The 22,435-nt window shown below is 41.6% G+C and overlaps 1 protein-coding gene across 1 annotated transcript in view; it reads left to right on the top strand.

The window, feature by feature from the left end:
* MOCOS (molybdenum cofactor sulfurase) overlaps positions 1 to 22,435 on the top strand; it is a 97,365-nt gene that overhangs the window by 29,388 nt on the left and 45,542 nt on the right. Inside the window, exons 5-6 of the mRNA XM_080976642.1 lie at positions 4,835 to 4,911; positions 21,224 to 21,423. Of these exons, the coding sequence (XP_080832768.1) occupies positions 4,835 to 4,911; positions 21,224 to 21,423 (277 nt within the window). The remainder of the gene's footprint in view (positions 1 to 4,834; positions 4,912 to 21,223; positions 21,424 to 22,435) is intronic.

Below are 22,435 nucleotides of genomic sequence, written 5' to 3'. Positions count from 1 at the left end.
AGCTGCCAGTGCTCAGCTGTGGAAGTAGTCAGGAAAGGACAGGCAAGAAGTATAGATAAAATATTTAATCCCATATAGCAGAGCTCCACTGGCTGCTAGTTTGTTTCCAAGTTAGATTTAAGGTTCTGATATTGACCTTTGAAGCCCTGTGTGACCTGGGGCACATTAGAATGAGTGCCAGTTTTTCATTACTGAGGTAGAGAAATGTTTCCAGCCCAAGGGCTCATGGCCTCATAGGCCGCTTGCCAGTGTTGGGCAGGGCCCAGTGGCGCCAACCACAGGGTGTGGAAAGAGCTTCAGCCCCCTCATTATTTGTGGGTAGGGGGCTGAGCCCTCAATATTGAGGGGGCCACTATCTTGTGTAGCCTGCTGCTGCCAGGCGGGTGTGGGATGCACGGAGGGTGAAGATCGCCCTCCACCCCCCTGCTGTTGCCGGGTGAGAGCTTGTGCAGGGGGTGGGGTATGTGGGGGGTGAAGAGCTGTGTAGCCCACCCACTGCCACCACCAGGTGAGCACTCATGCTCTGGGTGGGGGCGGGAAGCACAGAGGGGCACATGAGGTCATGCATATGATGACATGCGATACCGGGCCCCCTCAACGTGGGCAGCAAGTCGGTGCCCCTGGCAGGGCCAGAGGCAAAAGTGAGTCGAGCAACATACACAACTCTTGCCTGTGTGCCGTGTATTCAAGGAAACAAGGGGGCTTGTCCCATTTCCATGACATTTCCAGCAAGGCCAAAGCATTCGGGGAGGGTCTTGAGCCAGTGAGGGGTGTGACCAGGGCAGAGGCATTGCTTGGGAAGAATCCCAGGGGCCAGGTGCAGAGGACTGGAGGGCCACATTTGGATTCTGGGCCAGAGGTTCAGTACCGGTATGTTATTGCTATATGTCAACATTGCGATCTTCTGATTGACCCCTGCTCTTTTCTTTCCCATCTCAAGTGCTGTGGTGGCCATCCACTCAGGGCAAGTACCGGTACTTTGCGGCAGTGAAATGCTCCTCTTCACAGAGCCCATGAACTTAGCTCATCCCTTTGGAGAGTAAATATTTCTGCCTTGGAGCTTTCCTTTTGTTGTGTTAATTGTAGAAATAATGGGGTTTTAATATGGTTAGTTACAAAGGGAACTTACTATAAACTTTATGGTAGTAAGCCATGTTGTGTATCTGTTGAGTGGAAAGGCAGGATTAAAAAAAAAATATTATATAATTCTCCAGCAAGGAACAGGGCTTATTGAAGCCTTGGTAGCTAATCTACTTTTAGCCCAGTATGGAGGATTCTGGTGACTCTGCTCCCAAAGGAAAAGTGATATTAAAATTCCCCAACCCAGGGTTAAATCTCTGTGTTGCTTAAATTCAAACTTGCAAATAGGTTCACAAGAGGTGTTAGTCAGTGCAATGCTAGAGTGACATAAATGCATCTCTGGAAGTTGTAACAGCAGAGCAGGGGAAAACGGGGCATGTCATGAGCAGGGTGTGGGTATGACATAATTGTGTCACATCCGAAGACCCTCTGAGTTCATTTTTTATCTCTTGCTAGAGTGTTTGGTGTTACTTCTCTTATTCCCCTGCCTGCCTCCCCTCCCCCCATGTCACTTAAAATAGAATATAAAATTTTAAATTAGCAGGATTGTTTCACAAAATTCTGCTTTGCACACTTGTTATACAGGACATATTTTTAGGCTTCCTCTGTCTGACATTCTGCCAGTAATTCACAGTTCTGTGTATGTAAGCATTTGATACACTCATCAGGGAATCCCTTGGTTTTGGCAAGTGGTCTCAGATTTGGCAAAGAAGAGTGTCATCTCCTGGGTGATTCAGGGGATGCTTTTAGAGCCTATGTGGAGATTTACAGCAGAGGATTCCCTTGAGGGTTGTTTGGTGCAGGGATGACATATCCCCCCCCCACAGATGCTATGCACAGTATTACCACGTACCCCACATTCTCCCTCTCCCTCTCTGCCTTGGAGATGCCTGGTTCATTTCCTCCTCCAATCCATCAGTGTTTGAGACTCTCCTCCTTCTCTCCATTTTTCCTACCCCAAGTCTACCCCAAAAGGATTGGTTTTTGTTGTTGTTTGGGCTGCTCAAGCTTCCCCGCCTAACAGCTGGCGTGCGGGATAGCGCAGCAGCAGCAGCCTCTTTCCTGCGCATCCTCCAGCTTCCTGTTGGCCCCAGAGCTTCAATTCTAGTGGTGGTTCTTTTGGGATACCGTATTTTTGGCATGGATTGGTGTAAGAGTGGCAGAGAGGGCGTTTAAAGGATGTTTGGAGAATGCTCCCCACTTTATGTGATTTAACATGTGGGGAGGGCCCAGAACATAACCCCTGTGTAAGTGGGGAGTCACCTGTATTGTGGGGTGGGTGAAATAAATGTCTCCACAAAATACATGCAAATGAAAAACACATCAAACATGATTTAGCCGAGTCTCTTTTGCTGTTAACATCTTTGCAACTATTTGCCAGTGTCTCACACTTGGAAAAGACAGACACTAACACATCTCATTTTTCTTTTAAAAAGAGAGAGAGAGAGGAGCAAATTATACCACCCACAGTCCTAAGTAAGACTGAACTACTTTTCTATAGCCCCCTAGCCAGCAGATTTGGAGCACAGGTTTGTGTTTTCTCCCTTGTGCAAGATTTCTGTACTGCAAGATGATAAATTGCAAATGAGGTTTTTTGTGCATGTGCTGAATTATAAGTTGATGCAATGTATACCAACTTGTAGTTTGTATCAAGAACCCCTGCTTCTCTGGCATCAGTGATCATTTTCTTTTTCTCCCCCAATGCCCTGCAAATCTTGTTTCTTAGTGGGCTCATGCTAAGTCAAGCACTTTGGGAATTGGTCTGCCCAATAATTACTGTTGGAGACTTAATTGAAGTATTTTGACAGTCTGTTCTAATTATCTTCCTTCAAACCAATGCAAGTAAGGTTTATTATGGGTTCTTTAAACCTGGGATTGGTCTCTCTAGAGAGATTAATATGTTAAATATCTGAGTTTTAATTAATACAGTTTCTTAGTCCCAATAAGACCTTGTTCAAATACTACAGGGTGGATTAAGGTAACCATTTTAAAATAAGTCCCTACAGAGAAAGGACATTTGTATCCTGGTTGAGCTCCCCCTTGTGGTGACGTGTTACAGGAGAGATTCATCAGATAGTCCTTGAGGAAGAATAATCATATAGTACAAGAAAGCCAGGTGTGTGCTGCTTGAACGTTTGAACCCTGCCTGGGAAACGCTGGAAGTCAGGGTGTCAAATTCCCATCTTGGGGTTGCAGATACATGGAGCCACTTTGAATTTCCTTCCCATAGTCAAGAGTCAAGACTGATTTAAGATTTATTAGATGAGAAAAAATGGCAGTTCTACCAAATTCACTTTGGCTATGGTGATGTCTTGTTTGGTTGCTATGCATATTTGGATATGCTCCATGAAATACCTGAAAAGTCTAGCAAATCCCTTTCTTGTAATTTAATACTGAATATATATATTCCCATATTTTCCCTGAGCGAGACTCAAGGCAGTTTACATATAAAAACAAGAATGGCTAAAAACAGAGAAAAATATCATTAAAAACAATTAAACATTTGTTGTTGTTGTTGTTTAGTTGTTTAGTCATGTCCGACTCTTCGTGACCCCATGGACCAGAGCACGCCAGGCACTCCTGTCTTCCACTGCCTCCCGCAGTTTGATCAAACTCATGCTGGTAGCTTCAAGAACACCATCCAACCATCTCATCCTCTGTCGTCCCCTTCTCCTTGTGCTCTCCATCTTTCCCAACATCAGGGTCTTTTCCAGGGAGTCTTCTCTTCTCATGAGGTGGCCAAAGTATTGGAGCCTCAGCTTCACGATCTGTCCTTCCAGTGAGCACTCAGGGCTGATTTCCTTCAGAATGGATAGGTTTGATCTTCTTGCAGTCCATGGGACTCTCAAGAGTCTCCTCCAGCACCATAATTCAAAAGCATCCATTCTTCGGTGATCAGCCTTCTTTATGGTCCAGCTCTCACTTCCATACCTCACTACTGGGAAAACCACAGCTTTTACTATACAGACCTTTGTTGGCAAGGTGATGTCTCTACTTTTTAAGATGCTAAATGCTAAACATTAATCAAATTAAAACTATGAAACTATAAATTAAAACTATAAAGCCTGTTTAAACTTTAAAACAGACAAATAATTCCCATAAAATAGCATAGCACAGCCCTTTTATTAAAAGCAATCAATTCCCCAAAGAAGGACCTGCCAGCGGAAGGATAAAAAGGAGGGAGCCAGTCTGACTTCTCTTGGGAGAGAGTTCCAGATTCTAGGAGCAGCCACTGAGAAGGCCCTTTCCCATGTCCCTGTGAGGGTGGCAGGACTGGGAGAAGGGCCTCCCCTGAAGATCTCAAAACCCAGGTAGGTTCATTTGAAGGAACATGGTCTTTCAGATAGCTTGGGCCTAAGCCATGTGGGGCTTTCTAAGTAATAGCCAACACTTTCAGGTTTCCCCAGAAACAGACAGGTAGCCAGTGATCTGTTGTAGCAAGGGAGTCATCATCTGCTCCCTATAGCCAGTCCCAGTCAGCAGTCTGGCTGCAGCTCTTGCAGCCCCATGTAGAGCGCGCTACAGAAAGCTCTCTCTCTCTCTCTCTCTCTCTCTCTCTCTCTCTCTCTCTCCCCCCCCCCCCCACTGCAGCTCTTGTGAGAAAGAGCCATTCTCTGCATTGTTATAGCTAGGTCAATATCTTCCTAAGGTTTATGAATTTTTGCTAAATAACTTTTGGTTTTTATAGTGTGTAAATGAATAAGCAACAAAAGTTGACTGAAATGTGATTTATTTATTTTTTCAATCCATGTAGGTTTGAGGATGGGACTGTTTCTTTCCTTGATATTATTGCACTAAAGCATGGATTCGATGCCTTGGAAAGACTTACAGGTTAGTCTGCTGTCCTGACATTAAGTTCCGTGTCCATAAAACCAAGATTTGTTGGTTTTCTGGGTAAAACACGTGAGTTACAACCTGGGTTATCCATGATCAAAAGCCTTGTGAAGCTTTAATGGGGGAAATAGATAATTACTTTGAAGCCTGAAACAGTTGAATCAGTTATCGTACAACCAGCTAGATGAGCAATGGTAAAAATCTTAGCAGTGTTCACATCACCCAGTCTTCTAAAAAAATTTAAATTTTCACCAGACCCAGTACTACCAGCTGAGTGATGTTCTATCTTGGAGCATGAACGCAGAAATATGCATCTCAGTCCTATCCATATTTACTAGCGCTGTGCAGCTGCTACAGACAAATCTTGAATTCTAAACCAAATTAGCTGTTTTCAGACCAAATTGCGTCCAGCCAGCTCCAGATTGGTCCAGAGTGTGTCAGATTGGTCCAGAGCTCCCCTTCCTTATTTTCTATCTAGAAGTAGTCTTGCACTACCCAACATTCTTTCTAACTACATTGCAGGGTCAGATAGTTAAAGTTATTGAAGAACTATATAGTCAGTCTCATGAACAATTACACCTTATAGAACAGGTTAAGCTGGGTTAAGCTATTCATCTGGGAGCAAGCATTATTCAGCTCAACAGGACTTTTGAGTAGGCAGGTGTAGAATTACACTGTAATTATTCAAAGTTTCATTTCTAGGATTTGTGAACAAACTCTAGTGTTCTGCATAATGCACGGGAAGAATGTATTAAATGTATTCATAATATGTGGTATGGTGATCATAAGTTCCACCACAATGCCAGTCTTTTTCATTACTTCAGAGCACATCGTAAACGGTAAACCAGAACAGCTAAAGTAATCTTATCACAAGATTCTTACAGAATTTAGTATATTATGTTGAAGTACTGCTTCTCTCAAGAGGCCAAAACAGAGCTGACCCACCCATGAGGTGGGGTGAAGCAGCTGCCTTGGGTGGCAGAAACCTCCAAGATGGCAACTAGCCTGCCCCACTGCCTCTGTCACCGGGGAAGATCTTGCCAGAACCTGCCACCACCACCATTTTGCAACACTGCCACTCAAGGTGGGCCAAAATATTTTTACTTAAGCTATACATGGGCACGGCAGTCAAAGTGCTTTAACTTTTGTGCTATAAATTATGTACCATATTTTTCGCTCTATAAGACACACCAGACCACAAGACGCACCTAGTTTTTGGAGGAGAAAAACAAGAAAAAAAATATTCTGAATCTCAGAAGCCAGAACAGCAAGAGGGATCGCTGCGCAGTGAGAACAGCGATCCCTCTTGCTGTTCTGGCTTCTGGGATAGCTGCGCAGCCTGCATTCGCGCCATAAGACGCACACACATTTCCCCTTACTTTTTAGGAGGGAAAAAGTGAGTCTTATAGAGCAAAAAAAAAAAAAAAAAAAAAAGGGATGCGGGTGGCGCTGTGGGTAAAACCTCAGTGCCTAGGGCTTGCCGATCGCATGGTCGGCGGTTCGAATCGCTGCGGCGGGGTGCGCTCCCGTTGCTCGGTCCCAGCACCTGCCAACCTAGCAGTTCGAAAGCACCCCCGGGTGCAAGTAGATAAATAGGGACCACTTACTAGCGGGAAGGTAAACGGCGTTTCCGTGTGCTGCGCTGGCTCGCCAGATGCAGCTTGTCACGCTGGCCACGTGACCCGGAAGTGTCTCCGGACAGTGCTGGCCCCCGGCCTCTTAAGTAAGATGGGTGCACAACCCTAGAGTCGGACACGACTGGCCCGTACAGGCAGGGGTACCTTTACCTTTATAGAGCAAAAAATACAGTAACTGCCACAAATTCTGTTGAACTGTAATGACTGGATGAGATCTGTGGCTGAACATAAAAAAGCCCTGTCTTCATCTACTCCTGCAAAGGGAATTGTGTTTGCCCTGGGAAAAGTGGGGGGAAAAGATTTGGGGTGGTGGTGCTTGCAGCCCAGGATAAAGAGTAAAGATAAGGGCAACTGCCAAAAGAAAAACGGACATTATTTATGTATGCAATGACAGTGGCAAGAATTCTGATAGCACAGAACTGGAAGACTGGAGAAATACCATCAAAGGAACAGTGGCAAGAGAAGCTGATGAACTATGCAGAGTTGGCAAAGTTAACAGATACAGTGGTGCCTCGCAAGACGAAATTAATTCGTTCCGCGAGTTTTGTCGTCTTGCAATTTTTTTCGTCTTGCGAAGCACGGTGTCGGGAAAGTTTTGGAAAAGCTTCAAAAATCACCAAAGTCTTTAAAAACCTCAAAAAAGGCTACCACACCGCGTTCTATGAGTTGCTCCTCGAAGTCAAGTCGCAACTGTATTAACGGTGTTAAGAAAAAGGAAACAAACTTGCAAGACGTTTCCGTCTTGCGAAGCAAGCCCATAGGGAAAATCGTCTTGCGAAGCAGCTCAAAAAACAAAAAACCCTTTCATCTAGCGAGTGTTTTGTCTTGCGAGGCATTCGTCTTGCGAGGTACCACTGTAAACTGCGTAAAAAAGACAATAGTGACTTTGAAAAAGAGTGGGAACCTTTTACATCATATTTGCAGAAACAACAACAACAACAAAAATTAGAGTCATTGGCAGGATTTAAATAAACATTTGCAATTTTATTTATAAAAAACAAGAAGCCTAATAGTATGACAATAGAGAAGTATATATAAACAGCAGAATGTAATATGAGATGGAATAAACCAGGGATGGAAGTTGAGGGAAGTCAGCAGGGAAGGGGGAAATTGAAATTTGAATGTAATGTAATGATTACAGATATTGTTAAAATAAAATAAAAAACCAATAAAAATGATAAAAAAGATAAGGGCTAGAGACCCTGGTCTTAGACTAAGGAACCACAGCTCCCCGTCAGCTTTTCTTTTAAAAATTATTGTCTGGCTTTTTGCTTAATGAAAATGCACACACAACCATTTAAAGCACAGAGTTGTCTTATCGGCAGCAAGTGTTTAAAGGAGTTGTGTTTTGCTCGAGAAGCTCTTAAGCTAAATGGACTTAATTAACTAAATGTAATCATTGACCATTTATTTATTTGATTGATGAACATATGACTGAACCAAGTTGAGTTTGGGCAATTTAATTAAGGTTTTGAGCCTAGCTGATGGATGAATTTTGGTTCTTTAAATTGGGTAAATAAAACAACATATCTCATTTGAATTTTATACAATAGTGTTAATGAATCAGATCTTTCAGCAACTGATTTTTCAGTATGATGAACAGAGTTTATGAGAAGCCTGGAATGAGTTTGTATATTGATCAGGTCATATTTAAAGATTTATGTTTAGTTAACAAAATTGAGTTTGCCCACAAACATGGCTATGGGTCTGACTAGGCCTTGGACACCTTCACCGGGAGAAGGACATGGGGAGTGCAACCCTGTCGGTGGCTTTGGATACCATAGACCAGGATGGTCCAGCCTCCCAAACCACGTGGGCCACAAGAGTACTTCAGTACAGAACCTGTTGGCCGCACCCTGCCTTGTTGTCTGGCAGGGTGGGGGGAGCCAGGACAAAATGTGATGCCCCCTCCAACCTTTGTGCTGCCTTCCCGAAGCTGTGTAAGCAAGGGGGTGGGCTTTGGGAAGGCAGCCCAAGTGCAGCCCAAATGTTTCCGGGGGCTGCCAAAAAAGGCCCTCAGGCCATGCATTGGACCACACTGCCGTAGACCATGGTATTCTCCTGAGCTGACTTGTGAGAATGGGTCTGAGAGAGACTATTTTGCAGTGATGTCTGTTTTGGGGGGTGAAGTCAAACCGTTGGAAAGTTACAGCACCTGCTGTGGCTGTAGAGACTGATATGGGAGAGTCATGTTTTGTTGCATCTGGGGAAGATGAAGGCATCCGGTAAATAAATAATATACTTTGTTATTCCCTTCAAATTCTGCAACACTTGTAGAACTCTATGATCTCGAAAATATAGTCAATCTGTTTGCAATGAAATACATTCTCAAATATGAATGGATTTACTTACAACTGCTGTGGGGTTTGTTTGATGAAGAATTGTAACTGCTGAGAATTGTGATGCATGAAGTTAAAACACAGCAGCTCAGCAATGCTATGCAGGTAAAATTCATTTTCCTGTGGATGCCTATTTAAATACTACTTTTTAAAAAAAGATATGTGTAGTATCCTAGCAGGGATTATTTTGTTTGTAGTATGTACAGTTCCTCAGCTGACTTGATTCAATCCTTTCTTCAGTGCAGAAACATTAAGATAATTTCAGAAGGACCATATTAAAGCAAATGAAAGTTTGCATATTTTGTGAAATGCTACTTATTCAGAAGCTCCAGATTAAATGGCACTAATCATAAATATCAGATATAGAAAATCCTTCTGAAGTCACCGTGGGGTTAAGTCAGCTGCTTTACTCAGCCACAAACTCATGAAATATGTCATAAAGCCTGTTTGACAACTTCTCCTAATTACTAGAGGTATAAAGGACAGTGTCATGTTGTGGTTTGGGGACGGAACTGGGAAGTGAATTTAAAGTTCACTTTGAACAGCTTTGCTGTGTGTGAGAAGTTGATCAGGCCTGAGAAACACAGTCTGGGAATCTTTTATTTCCAAAAGGGAACACTAGGATAACAGAATGAACAACCAGACCTCAACCTGCAAAGTTGTTGCAAGGGAATATAAGAACAAATCACCAGACAATGAGAGTTCAGAGGTTTATTTCCAAAATATTGAAAGGAATATTATTGCCTCCTCTCCCCTGCCCTCCCCGGATCCATTTATTTTGCCATTTTGACTTTAAATGGAGCTCACAATATTTTGTGAATGTTACAAGAGCCAGAGTGATGTAAGACCTGGGAGACCAGGGTTCAAATCCATTCTCAACCATTCATAGAATCATAGAATCATAGAGTTGGAAGACACCACAAGGGCCATCGAGTCCAACCCCCTGCCAAGCAGGAAACACCATCAGAGCACTCCTGACATATGGTTGTCAAGCCTCTGCTTAAAGACCTCCAAAGAAGGAGACTCCACCACACTCATTGGCAGCAAATTCCACTGTCGAACAGCTCTTACTGTCAGGAAGTTCTTCCTAATGTTTAGGTGGAATCTTCTTTCTTGTAGTTTGGATCCATTGCTCCGTGTCCGCTTCTCTGGAGCAGCAGAAAACAACAACCTTTCTCCCTCCTCTATGTGACATCCTTTTATATATTTGAACATGGCTATCATATCACCCCTTAACCTCCTCTTCTCCAGGCTAAACATGCCCAGCTCCCTTAGCCGTTCCTCATAAGGCATCATTTCCAGGCCTTTGACCATTTTGGTTGCCCTCCTCTGGACCCATTCCAGTTTGTCAGCGTCCTTCTTGAACTGTGGTGTCCAGAACTGGAGACAGTACTCCAGGTGAGGTCTGACCAGAGCAGAATACAGTGGCACTATTACTTCCCTTGATCTAGATGCTATACTCCTATTGATGCAGCCCAGGATTGCATTGGCTTTTTTAGCTGCCGCATCACACTGTTGGCTCATGTCAAGTTTGTGGTCAACCAAGACTCCTAGATCCTTTTCACATGTACTGCTCTCAAGCCAGGTGTCCCCCATCTTGTATTTGTGCCTCTCATTTTTTTTGCCCAAGTGCAATACTTTACATTTCTCCCTGTTAAAATTCATCTTGTTTGTTTTGGCCCAGTTCTCTAATCTGTCAAGGTCATTTTGAAGTGTGATCCTGTCCTCTGGGGTGTTAGCCACCCCTCCCAGTTTGGTGTCATCCGCAAATTTGATCAGGATGCCCTTGAGTCCATCATCCAAGTCGTTGATAAAGATGTTGAATAAGACCGGGCCCAAGACAGAACCCTGTGGCACCCCACTAGTCACTCTTCTCCAGGATGAAGAGGAACCATTGATGAGCACCCTTTGGGTTCGGTCAGTCAGCCAGTTACAAATCCACTGAGTGGTAGCATAGTCAAGACCGCATTTTACCAGCTTCTTTACATTAAGCTGACTGAGTGACCTTGGGCCAGTCACTGCCTCTCAGCATAATCTACTTTGCAGGGTTGTTGTGCGGATAAAAATGGGGAGGAGGAAAAAACAATGTTTGCCACCTTGAACTTCTTGGAGGAAAGGTGGGATATAAATGTTATAAATAAATATAAAAATAAATTTTCTGTGAGAACAACAATTTTTAAAAGTGTGAACATTTACTAAGCACCATTTGAAAATTAAAATAGTAAATCACTTGCCCCCTGAAGATCTCAATCTAATAGAAATAGTAGAAAAGAAAACAGGAGTGAGCATAAGCTCTGGAGTAGGATTCTTTCTGGCAGTGAGAAGAAAAGCACCTATTCTGACTCTGGTCAACTGATGCGGCAGGCTGGTTTTCCCCTGGAATCAAACCTAAGTAATCAGTAAAGAGTTCTCAGATACGCAAGGACTTGCTACTTAACTTTGCCCACCCTCAAGGTGTGCAAATCACCACAAACAGTATTCCAAGTGACCAGAGTTGAATGCAAGCAGTTTATCAGGAAGTGCCATCTGAGAGGGAGACAGAACATTTTGCACCCATGTCCCTGGATCCAAAACAAGATGGTTAATTTGCTTCTCAAACTCTGTGTTTTTAAATTTCACTCACAATACATGATAGGTTGTAATGATGGGCTAGATGTAGTCAATATTACCCATAACTCTTGGGAAGATGCCTCACGTATCTCCCAAAAAATCAGTTGACCCTTACATAAAATTATCATTCTAGCTTCCCCCCTTCATCTGCAGCAATTAGACAAGAAGAAGGAACACAACATTCTGTGCTTCTTTCATGTTGTCTATAGATAATTGTAGCTTGCTGGATGTCAGCCATCTTATGCACTGCCCCAGTGGGATTTATGAGAGTTCTCCATTGATCAATAACCAGAGAAAATCTTTGGATTGAAAAATGATCTTTTGAAAAAGCACAGATTGTACTTTGTGGCCATTACTGTGCATACAAGGCTGACATTTGACTCTTATTGCTGCAAGCTGAAATACCTCTTTGCTTTTTTTAAAAAAAGGAGAAGCAAATTTCTAAGATACATAGCACAGGGGGAATTGGGCTGCAGCTTGTGCGGGGAGAAGGGGAACAAAAAGCCAGTAAAGACTATCCAATTATTCCTCTGCTACTTGATTCAATAAGAGGAAGAACATCTAAATGGATTTGGGAACTTAAAGCTTCTTGACTCAAGAACATGCACTGTCAAGCTGGCTCCAGCTTTTGAGGTTCCTGGGGTCACACAGTGCTGATAGCACCCCAAACACCTGCTCCCCTCGGAGCAGCACTCCTGCAGCTGCTTGCCTGCCCCCATATCTGATGAGCCCATTTTCTTCAAGCACTGTGGGGAGGGTGGTAGGCAGTTGCCAGCAGCCTTATCCTGGAGTGACACTGCCAGGGTTGTTTTGCTGCTGTGGGCAAAATGCCCCACCCCCAAGATGCTTGCTGCCCTGCAGATCCAGGTTCCCACCCCATCCCTGTTCCTGCCATTGCATCTGCACTGGCAATGGCAGCGGCACCAGACCCAGCACCGCAACTGCACCCTCGCCTACAGCTGTGCCCGTGCTGCTGCCATGGGGGGCAAGGACACAGCAGGTGCAGTGGCAGGGGTGAGGGCAATGGTGCTGTCTTTGGGGGGGGGAGGTGAAGCCCCAGTGGGGTAGGCCACACAGTGGTGAGGGCAGGGACGGCAGTCAGATCCACTGCCAGAGGCAAATGGCGTCCCCTCGCCTCATGCATGGGCTGCCCCTGGACATGGCAACAACTGCTACCACTCTTTGGCAAGCCCACTCATGCGTGAGCAGCTCCCAAAGAGATTGGTAGCTGCAGTAGTGCTGCTGGTGGGAGGCCCAAGGGATGGCGCCACTGGGGTGGGGCCAGGCAAAGTGTCAGCCTTGATGGGCCCTGCATGTCTGTGGACCACAGCAAATGCCCCAGTGGGCAACTGCTGATCCTGAGCCTGTGTACTGTCTATCTTCTGAACCACCCAGAGCTCTTCAGATGAAGGGTGGTATGTAGATGACGATGATGACACTGTGGAACTGGACAACTGAGCTACATGTGCTTAACAGCTAAACCTGAACACCCAAAGTATTTTTCTGCCGAGAGGAGTTCACATTTATGTGTGAGTTGTGAATATTATTATTGTTGTTGTTCTTTATGTAGCACATCAATGTACATAGCTCTGTACACCAAAGGGCATGCAATCAATTGCATCTGAAAATGCTTGGTTTAGTTGACAAATTTAGTTATAATTTACTTGGGAGCCAGACTTCCCATTAATTAAATACACAAATTAAATTGGGAAACTACCTAAGCTGTCTGTTGCTGGCATATGTCCTTTTCTTCATAAGCATTAGACAAGAGATTAAATTGTAGTAGGATTTGCTGGAGTCTCAGGGTGTGATTTACTGAAATTATGGGTAGAGGAGAAATTTGTTTGGTCCACAACCTAATTAGCCAACCTAATTTGCTCATCCTGGATTTATATGTGGATCAGAACACAGCTGTCAATTGGAGTATAGTACACATGTATATGACTTTTGTGACCCACTTTAATGCACATTAATTTAATGTATTTTTCATCTTTGTTGGAATCCACCCAGAGTGGCTGGGGAAACCCAGCCAGTTGGGCAGGGTACAAATAATAAATTATTATTATTATTATTACTTTAGGTTCAAAAAGTGTGCACCAAAATGCATGTTTTATGGAAAAATACATTCAAAGATTCATACTTTAGGGAAAGAATATATATAAAATGAGAAAAATTGTAGCATTTAAATGCTTTTTGAGGCAAACAGTGAGATGAAACAGAACTATGATTGAGAGTATTTGAAAGTGATTTGGAATGGAAACAGACCCACCTGTCTGCCTGTCGCCACGTGAGCGCATGAGCATTCAGACCCCTTGTTTAAAAAGTCAGTATTTCTTGTATTAGCAATCAAGGTTTCATACAATCATCTCTTCTTAACTAGAGCAAATTTTATTTTCAGATTAACAGTTTTTAATTTTTAATCTCTTTTTCAGAATAACAGTTCTGTACCTGGCCCTGCCTCCGCCCCTGTTCTTCCCTCTTCTGGGTTCGAAAGGACCTGCACATCACTGGTGGCATGTCAGTTGGACACGCCTAAAATGGCCACCACCTGTACAGCCATTTCAGTTTCATCTGAAGTCTCATTCACAGTCCTGTTTTTTAAAACAAACAAATAGCCATACACATAGAGGCAGCCTGGATTGCCCTGTGTCAGAGTTGAGTGTTCGCTTATTCTTACCTGCATGTGAAATAACTGATGGGATAAGTAATGGGTGCGGAATACACACTTACAGGAAAATGAATCCTGTATCCTGCTGGGGGCTGGAAGAGACCTCAGTAATCATTATAGTTAAGTTTAATTTTGTACATTGCATGTGTTGTTTAAAGACCAAAGGTCTCTCTTCTTCAGCACATAAATTTCAAGGGATTATGATAATGCTACTTTGCAGAAAATAACTGAAATAACAGGCTGAACTGAACTCCAAGGGGCTACTTTATATGAATGTTGCACATGCTCTCTAGCTCTCTCTTGGATAATATATAACACTGGATGTACATAAATGAGATAAAATGACTGGGAGAGGACTGAATAAAACAATTGACATAAAAGGTCTCTGAGTAATGTTGGAGCACAGCACCTTGATAAATAAAAAAATAAAAATTTGAATTCACAAGAGGGAGCATTTAAGTAAAGCAGCTGTTACCTGGAATGTGCACTTTCCATGTGTGAGCTCTTGCCATGTGTGTGACCTGCACTGGCAATTAGGCACCTGGGAACTTGAGAGCCCCTTGGCATCAGTGGGGCCAGTCTCTGGGGAAGCTGTCTCATTGGGCTTCAGTCTCAAGACCTGGGGCTGGGTTCAGATCTAGCTGGTTCCTCCTCTATGTCAGAGTGCTGGCTGCTCTTCAAGATCAGGGTTGTGACAGCTGATGCAGACAAGCAAGTTCATTCTTTTTCACTGACACTTCAGGTGTTCTGCACTCCTCAAGGAATGTCCCTTGTATGGAAACCTATCTATTGTCATCTGTGGACTGAGCTACATTAGTCAGAATACAGTGTTATAAATGTGTTATAACACTGTAACTCCAGATGGCGCTGTAGAGCTGAATACACAACTCAATGATATTTTCAATTGTGAGATTTACAACTTTCTTTGCAGAGTGTTTTCAGAGCGATTTTTATAGCTGTGTAGATCTAGCTTGTGTCTTCAACAAAACAGGGGAAGAAGCGGGAGTGATAATCAAGGGCTGTGCTGTCATTCATCTTTGGCCATTCTAGTCCAACAAATATGATGTTTTTTTTATTTTAAGGGCTCACATTAATTCCAGTTCAGATGTGCTTTCCAACAGTGATATTTTTTAATGCACTGAGAAGCAGTGAGCAGAACTCTATTTTTTTTTATTAGAGTTTAAATTTGATATTCTGTTTTTGGGAGGCAGGCAAGGGGAAAGTAAGTGGGCTCCTGGGAAGCAGGAAAGAACACATTACAGTTTCATTTCTAAGTGGAGGTTTATAATGTGATTATCAAAATGTGAATAACAATCAAAATAGTGTAGCAGTTTATTCCCAATAGGTAGATTTTTTTCTTTGAAATAAAATAAAATAGTAACATGCTTTTCCAGCAGGAATCTCCATTCATGCCAAGTTCTTTTCTACATTTGAGCAAAATGTATTTATATGATTCAAACATCAAACACTGGAATGATAAATAGCAGGAATAAAATCCTGTTTCAGGAAATGACTGCAATGGAAGAACAATTAAAATAAAACTGGCAAAAAGTTGAAAATATTATTTAAGCTTGAAGAAAGCATGGGGGAGGGGAGGAACATTGCACTGGAAACAAAATGTTAAGTCAAAAAGCAACCAGTATGGGCAACAAATGTATTAAATGTATTAAAAGATTTATACAGTGAAGTATCAGCAGATATTCACATTCATGCATCTAAATTTCTTTTAAAAAAAACAAAAAACCGAGCCAGTGTCTTACACAGTGAATTACTCTGTATTATCTTCCCTGCCTACCAATTCATTTCCAGTCTCAGTTCAGTGTTAGTGTTGCCTCTAAAGCCCCAAATAGCTTAGAACCAGGATACCCAAAGGATCATTTTAAAATTGTGTGTCCACAACAGAGCCCTTCTGCATGTCTTCTGCAGCACGGGAGGCATGGATATATTAGAAAGCACCTTGGGGGTGGAGATTTGTTTGCTTTCCATTTTTGCTGGCAACTGAAGACCTTGTTGTTTCGGAAAACCTCTGATTCGCCTAATGTTGCAAGTTGATTGTTTATTTTATTTTTTTGCTTTTATTGTGATGCATTGGCTCTTCCGTGAGAGTAGGAAGAGGAAATAATGATTAATTCATAAATAAAATACATTATCGCGTTCGGTTGACTAGAAATGGAGATTAGGGGTCAAACCACATTTCAGGCTGTAAAAAATAGAGGAATGCTTTTCATTCTATATTAAAAAAAGCAAAGCTGCTACTCTTTCCGAAACACAAGTGAAGGTCATGTCCTGATTTTCCCAGCAGGGAATCACTTCACTAAACTGGTATAAAATCAGTGTGTTTCTGCCGTGGATGCGCTCCTTTGGAGCATAATATATGATGGTGGTATAGCAGTTCCTTTCCCTCACACAAATAGATATCAAATATTTTCCAGAGAGGAGGCTGGTTGAAAAAACCTTGTGAATTAATATGAAAGCAATCAGCGCTGCATGTGGCTGCATGTGCAACTTTGGACTGTGAGGGGTTGTGGGCATATAAATGCTAAATGTTCCAGCGGTCTTGGAAAACTATACATGCTTATTTTACAACATTGAAATAAATACTGAAGTTGTGAAAAAGGAAGGGAATTTTATTTCATGCTATTGGTAGTTTCTTTAAATGGAAGCAATTCTCAGGAGCTTAAGTGGTTCAGTTCATTTTGTATGCAAAGCTTCTTTCAGGGTATTAGAAGCATCTTCATTTCAAAGATTAGAAATGTTAAAGAAGAATGACAGATGGAATGAAGAGCAGGCGGGGTGTGTGTGTGTGTCCTGCTACAGGAACAGTGAAAGTGGTGCAAGAGCTATTTCTAGGTGCTCACAGGTTTTCTACCTAAACCTAACTTTTGAATTCTCAAGTGATGCAGTGCACACTTTTGCCACAAGGCCTATCTGTTGATTGTAGTCAATGGTCTGCTCGGCCTCATGGGAAGATCAGTCATGGTGGACAAATGACCCTGAAAGACAGCTCAGGGAACACTACATTATTCAGTAGCGCACAGGCATATTCTGGGGCAAGAGCTCCATTCAGAATGGTAAACATTTGAGGTCCAACAGACCTCACCTGTGCCCTGTGGAAACTGGTGTGCTCTGAAGGTATTTGAATGGTATTTTGATGCTTTGAAAAATCATTTCAACAGCCACAAATGGAAAAGGAGAGGGCAGATAGCTTTATGTTTTCTTTTTGTTTTTGGATACGACTTTCTCTTTCTGCCCTGTCCTTCATAAAGAGACAAGAGGCACGTGAAGTTGTTTGTTTCTTGAAGGAAGAGAGGCAGACCTTTGATTTATGCTTTACAATGAATTTAATACGGTTTAACTACATCTGCCCCCCTTTGACTAAGGAGTAACTAGGTGATATTTATTACCATCTTTTGATGGGATGTTGTGGGAAAAAGAGCATAGTAAAGAATAACCCACAGCTGGGCTTGTTGTGTAAGCCACGTAGAGGCTGAATTAAAGAAAGACTTCTGTTACGATGGGTGTGTTTGCACTGGAAAAGAAGGCATTGCAAGGTGGAATCCTGTGGCTGAGATGGGTTTGGAAAGTTCGCTTTGTAAATTGTTTAGGTTGCAGTTTGAATCTGCTCTGTGTGACTGTGTTATCATCAGGATGGGATGAGACCTTAGAAATATGAGCATGACAGAGGAAGCAGAAACTGCAACAAAACACCCAACCCGGGAAAGATTTATGATCTGAACAACGAAGTGAGAAGAATGCAACACTGGAATCGGGAAATAAGAACTTAATAAAAAACTACACATGCTGTTATTGATTATAAATACTAAGGTTATATATATATATATATATATATATATATATATATATATATAGTCCAGTAGCACCTTAGAGACCAGCTAAGTTTGTTCTTGTGTGCATGAAAGCTTAAACATGAAAGCTTATACCAAGAACAAACTTAGTTGGTCTCTAAGGTGCTACTGGACAATTTATTATTTTTTTTATATATTTCTACTGCGTCAGACCAACATGGCTACCTACCTGAATCAAGGTTTATATGAGGAATTTGCAGTATGCAGGATTGTAGAAGGGCAGCTGTTAAAAATATTATGGTAATTGCAAAGTGATGTCAACTAGCGACTAAATGAGAATTGACGCAGCAGTGGGGGTATATCTTGGACATATTCTGTAATGAGAGCGGGAAACTGGTTTTGGAAATTGTATTAATTTGGTTTGATTTGTAATAATTTGGAAAATCAATAAAAATAACTGGCAAAAAATGTTTTTTAAAACCTGAGAAAGTAAAAGGAAGCCTGAAGCAAGTAATCTACTTTGATAACTCTAGAAGTGAGGCTGCTTTCTGTCACAAATTCTAAGAATGAATTTTATATCCTCCCACCTCTACTGCTAGGATTGGTAGTTTGGAGTTTTTAGAAAGCATCTTTCATTTTTCAAGTTGACCTAATCAACCATTTTGTGCCAAATGGCTTTTGGGCCCAATGACTCTTTGAAGTGAATTGCATAAGAGGCTTAATATAACTGAGCTTAAATCCTGAACCTTTTGCTTTTCATCTAGCACTGCTCTTTGAATAACAAGTTGGATTTTGAAGGGAGGGGAATCTTACTGTGAATCTCAGGTTATCAGTTCTTTTGCCAGGTGACTGTACTGACACACTGTGGTTCTCAGCAGTTTTAAATCAAATGTCGTAAGTGCGGGATGTGTGTGTATGAGTAAACATCAAGGAGCTGACTTTTTCATATCTTTTAGAAGTGATACATTAATAATACAGTTTTTGGAATAGTAGCAAATATTGGTTATGTGATATTTTATATGCATTACTAAGCATTTATAAAAAAAGGTTAAATTTAGAAGTTTTCATTGCTTTTGCTATCAACAGTAACTGGAAGATACAAGGTTCCCCCCCCCCAAAAAACCCCCTAATTAAAGTCATTGATATTCTATTTATTTCATTCTGTTTGTGAATCCCTGGGAGACATCTCAAAGCAATACATAAGCTTATTTACAAAAAAATAAGATGTTTTGAAATCAGATTTACAGAAAAATGTTTTCCTCTTGTGATGCCCTGGGATGATAAATCAGTTTTATACAAACAGGAAATGTTGACAAAAACCAGGAATAAAATGAAGCTGCTTTTGGCATACAGCTTTCAAGAGCGTCTTCTTGGCTTTACGGTTGTGGGAGCAATTATTTTACAACACTGAATTATATTTTACTCATGGGGAGAGTGCAGGGAATATGGAGTCTCCTTTTGATTTGGAGAACAGAATGCAGTAGTGACCAATAGAAAGCTGCATAAGCGTTGAGTGTGGACTTCCTTCAGCAGCATAAATGCTGAAAGAAGATGTCTGCTTTGTGCATCTTTGACATTGCTGAGCTCCATGGTTTGAAAGCCCTCTTTCTCCTTCGATTCTGGAACTGCTATTGCCAGTCTTTTTGTTAAATGGGTGGAGATGTGATTACCCCTAGGTACTTTGATTCGTCATTGGTTTGCTCGTCTTTTTGGATCAGATTACTACATCTAAAATCTAGTAGATCAGCTTGACTTCAGCTAGATCCCATTACCACTTTGTGTAATCTCCCCCACAAATTCTATATGTAAATACTATTAGTTGAGCAAGAACTACCAGTATGGCTTTTCCATATAAGGTTCTTTACAAGTGACTCTCAAAATACAAGTTGCTAACATCATTGAGCTGAAAGAAGGAGGAGGAATTAGCTATTCAACAAAATAAGATGGGGAATTTCCAAAAGCCATCTGTTCATTAAGATAAATACTGAAAACATATCACATGTGGTCTAAGCATGCCATCGTGAATGAGAGGATTACGCTTCAGCTGAGGAGGCAGAGAAAGAGAGGAGAGAACAAAAAGGAATTGCACACCCAATTAGAACCGGGTGAAAATGAAATGTTCCTACCATTAATTAGAGTAGATGTCTGATTTCAATGCATATCTGACCCATTTTAATATTAGTTTACCCATGTCAAGAATAAATTAGATGTGTGGCAGGTGTTGAAAAAAACCAAAACATTAGGGCCCAGAAAACTTTCAGTAGAGTGATGTACCATAAATTAAATAAATAAATAAATAAACCTTTATTGTCACTACAGCACCTGTATGCAGTGAAATTAAACAAGACACCCCCCCCGCCACAACACTCAGTCTTGTTCGCGCTCTGTGTGCTTGTCATAAGTCAATTACACCACTATTTTTTTCCATTCAGCAGCCCAGCAGCCCACAGATAAAAACTGTTCTTTAACCTGTTGGTGCGGCTGACTATACATCTGTATCTCCTACCTGTAGGAGATTAAAGAGGTGCTGGCCAGGGCGTGAGTCGTCCCTAAGAATTTTCCCCACTCTCCTGAGGCAGCGGTCTCCCGCGATGTCATCTTGCAAACTCCGAGGACAGCCCATGATGTAATGTGCTGTGTTCACCACCCTCTGTTAAGGACTTCCATGCTTCGTTTGTTGTTTATAAGAATTACGCCTTGTCTATTATAATCTCTTTATTTTATTTATTTCCCATAATTCATGAGATGAAACTAAATATATAAAACTGACTACTGAAAATAATTGCTTCTGTAGTTATGAAAAATGGTGTGAAAATTCTGTCACAGGTGTTAGATCTGTGATGGCTCCTCCTCATGTGAAGTCATCAACTAATGACACTGGAGCTGCTAGATTTGCCCAGGAGTGAGTGCCTGCTGCTGTAGCTTTCATGAGAAAAATCCCGGAACAAACTGTATTTCTATGTGGCCAGGTTCTCTTATTGATATGTGAGTCTTACTTCCTAAATGTCCCTTCAAAGAATCTATTTTACTATGATGTCTGCAAAAATGTATTGAACCTTCTTTTTAATTTTTTAAATATTTATGTTGTTTATGTAAACTTAATAAACACATCTTTTAAAAACTTACATTAAATAATAATTACAATTGACTTGTTTTTACGAGATCCTTTTAATGTCCCTGTAGAAATGGCTCAAAATGAAACTGGAAGTTGTTGAATTTTTCTCTCCTCTCTCCCCCTCCTCCCTGCAGGTGGAATGAAGAACATAGAACAACATACATTTGCCTTAGCTCACTACACCTATAGAATCCTCTCTACGTTAACATATCCTAATGGGGCACCTACTGTGCATCTTTACAGTGATACAGACTTCAGCAGCCCCGAGGTCCAGGGTCCAATCATTAATTTTAATGTATTGGATGAAAATGGAGATATAGTTGGTTATTCACAGGTATGCTTTAATAATTCTCTTGTTCTCTTCTAATGCATTTTTGTGATCATTTGACCACCTTCACTCAAAATACCTGTTCTTGCTGAATTCTTTTATTCCTTCTGAACCTCCCACATGTTGTTTTATATTAAAAATAACAAACAAGGGAAGAAATATTTTGACAAAGTGGAGGACAAGTTGTCTGAACAAATTTGTACACGGCCACCAAGAGCAGTGTTCAGTGTGGCTGCCATGTTATCTTCAAAAGTATGATGAAAACCTACCCCTTTGTCCTTTTTATGAGGTACGTCACCAGAGTCTTTTGAGTGATATTGGAAAGAGTCAAGGCCAACCTCCTCATTTTTAAAAATAAAGAATATATTGTTCAACAATGATCAAAGAATATGAATTAGCAATTCTAATGCTTTTAAGAGCCTACCCCCCTCATTACATTAAATGTGATGAGTCCAGTTAAGATAATATTCATAGCCAGCCTAATGGCTTTTTTGGCCATGTTCCCAACAGCCATCTCTAAACCCCGGGGGGGGGGTGATCATTCACTATTGATTTCCCCCCATTGATTTAGCAGTTAAGATTCCAGGCAGGCAGAAGAACTTGATGGACTGGAGGAACAGAATACAAACCAGATGATGAGGAAAAAGATTCTGCTGATGCCTCCAGTTCAGTTATTCTTTTGGCCTGTATCATCTTCACTGTTGTGCAGCGAGTATCTTAGTGCAAGTTCCCAAGGCAAAGGGGTTGGATTGTGTTGTTCTGCACTACTAAAATGGATCTGAAATCAGAATGGCGTTTTGTCATTACTGCCTGGCAAAGTGCATTTGCAGTGTATTTAATCAAATCCGACTATGTGTTGAAATGATTTGTCTCCTGCAGACAGTTAACTAGGTGGAAAACTGCTATCTTGGCTCATACATATGATCAAAGGACAACCTAATGGATGCATTTAGCAACTCTTATATTCTAGAAAACCTGAAAATACTAGCATATCCTCCAACATTTCTCTGAAGAAATT

This window comes from Podarcis pityusensis (assembly GCF_964106645.2).
Source record: "Podarcis pityusensis genome assembly, chromosome: 13".
Taxonomy (NCBI): Eukaryota; Metazoa; Chordata; class Lepidosauria; order Squamata; family Lacertidae; genus Podarcis; species Podarcis pityusensis.
This window is presented reverse-complemented; position numbering and strand designations above follow the sequence as displayed.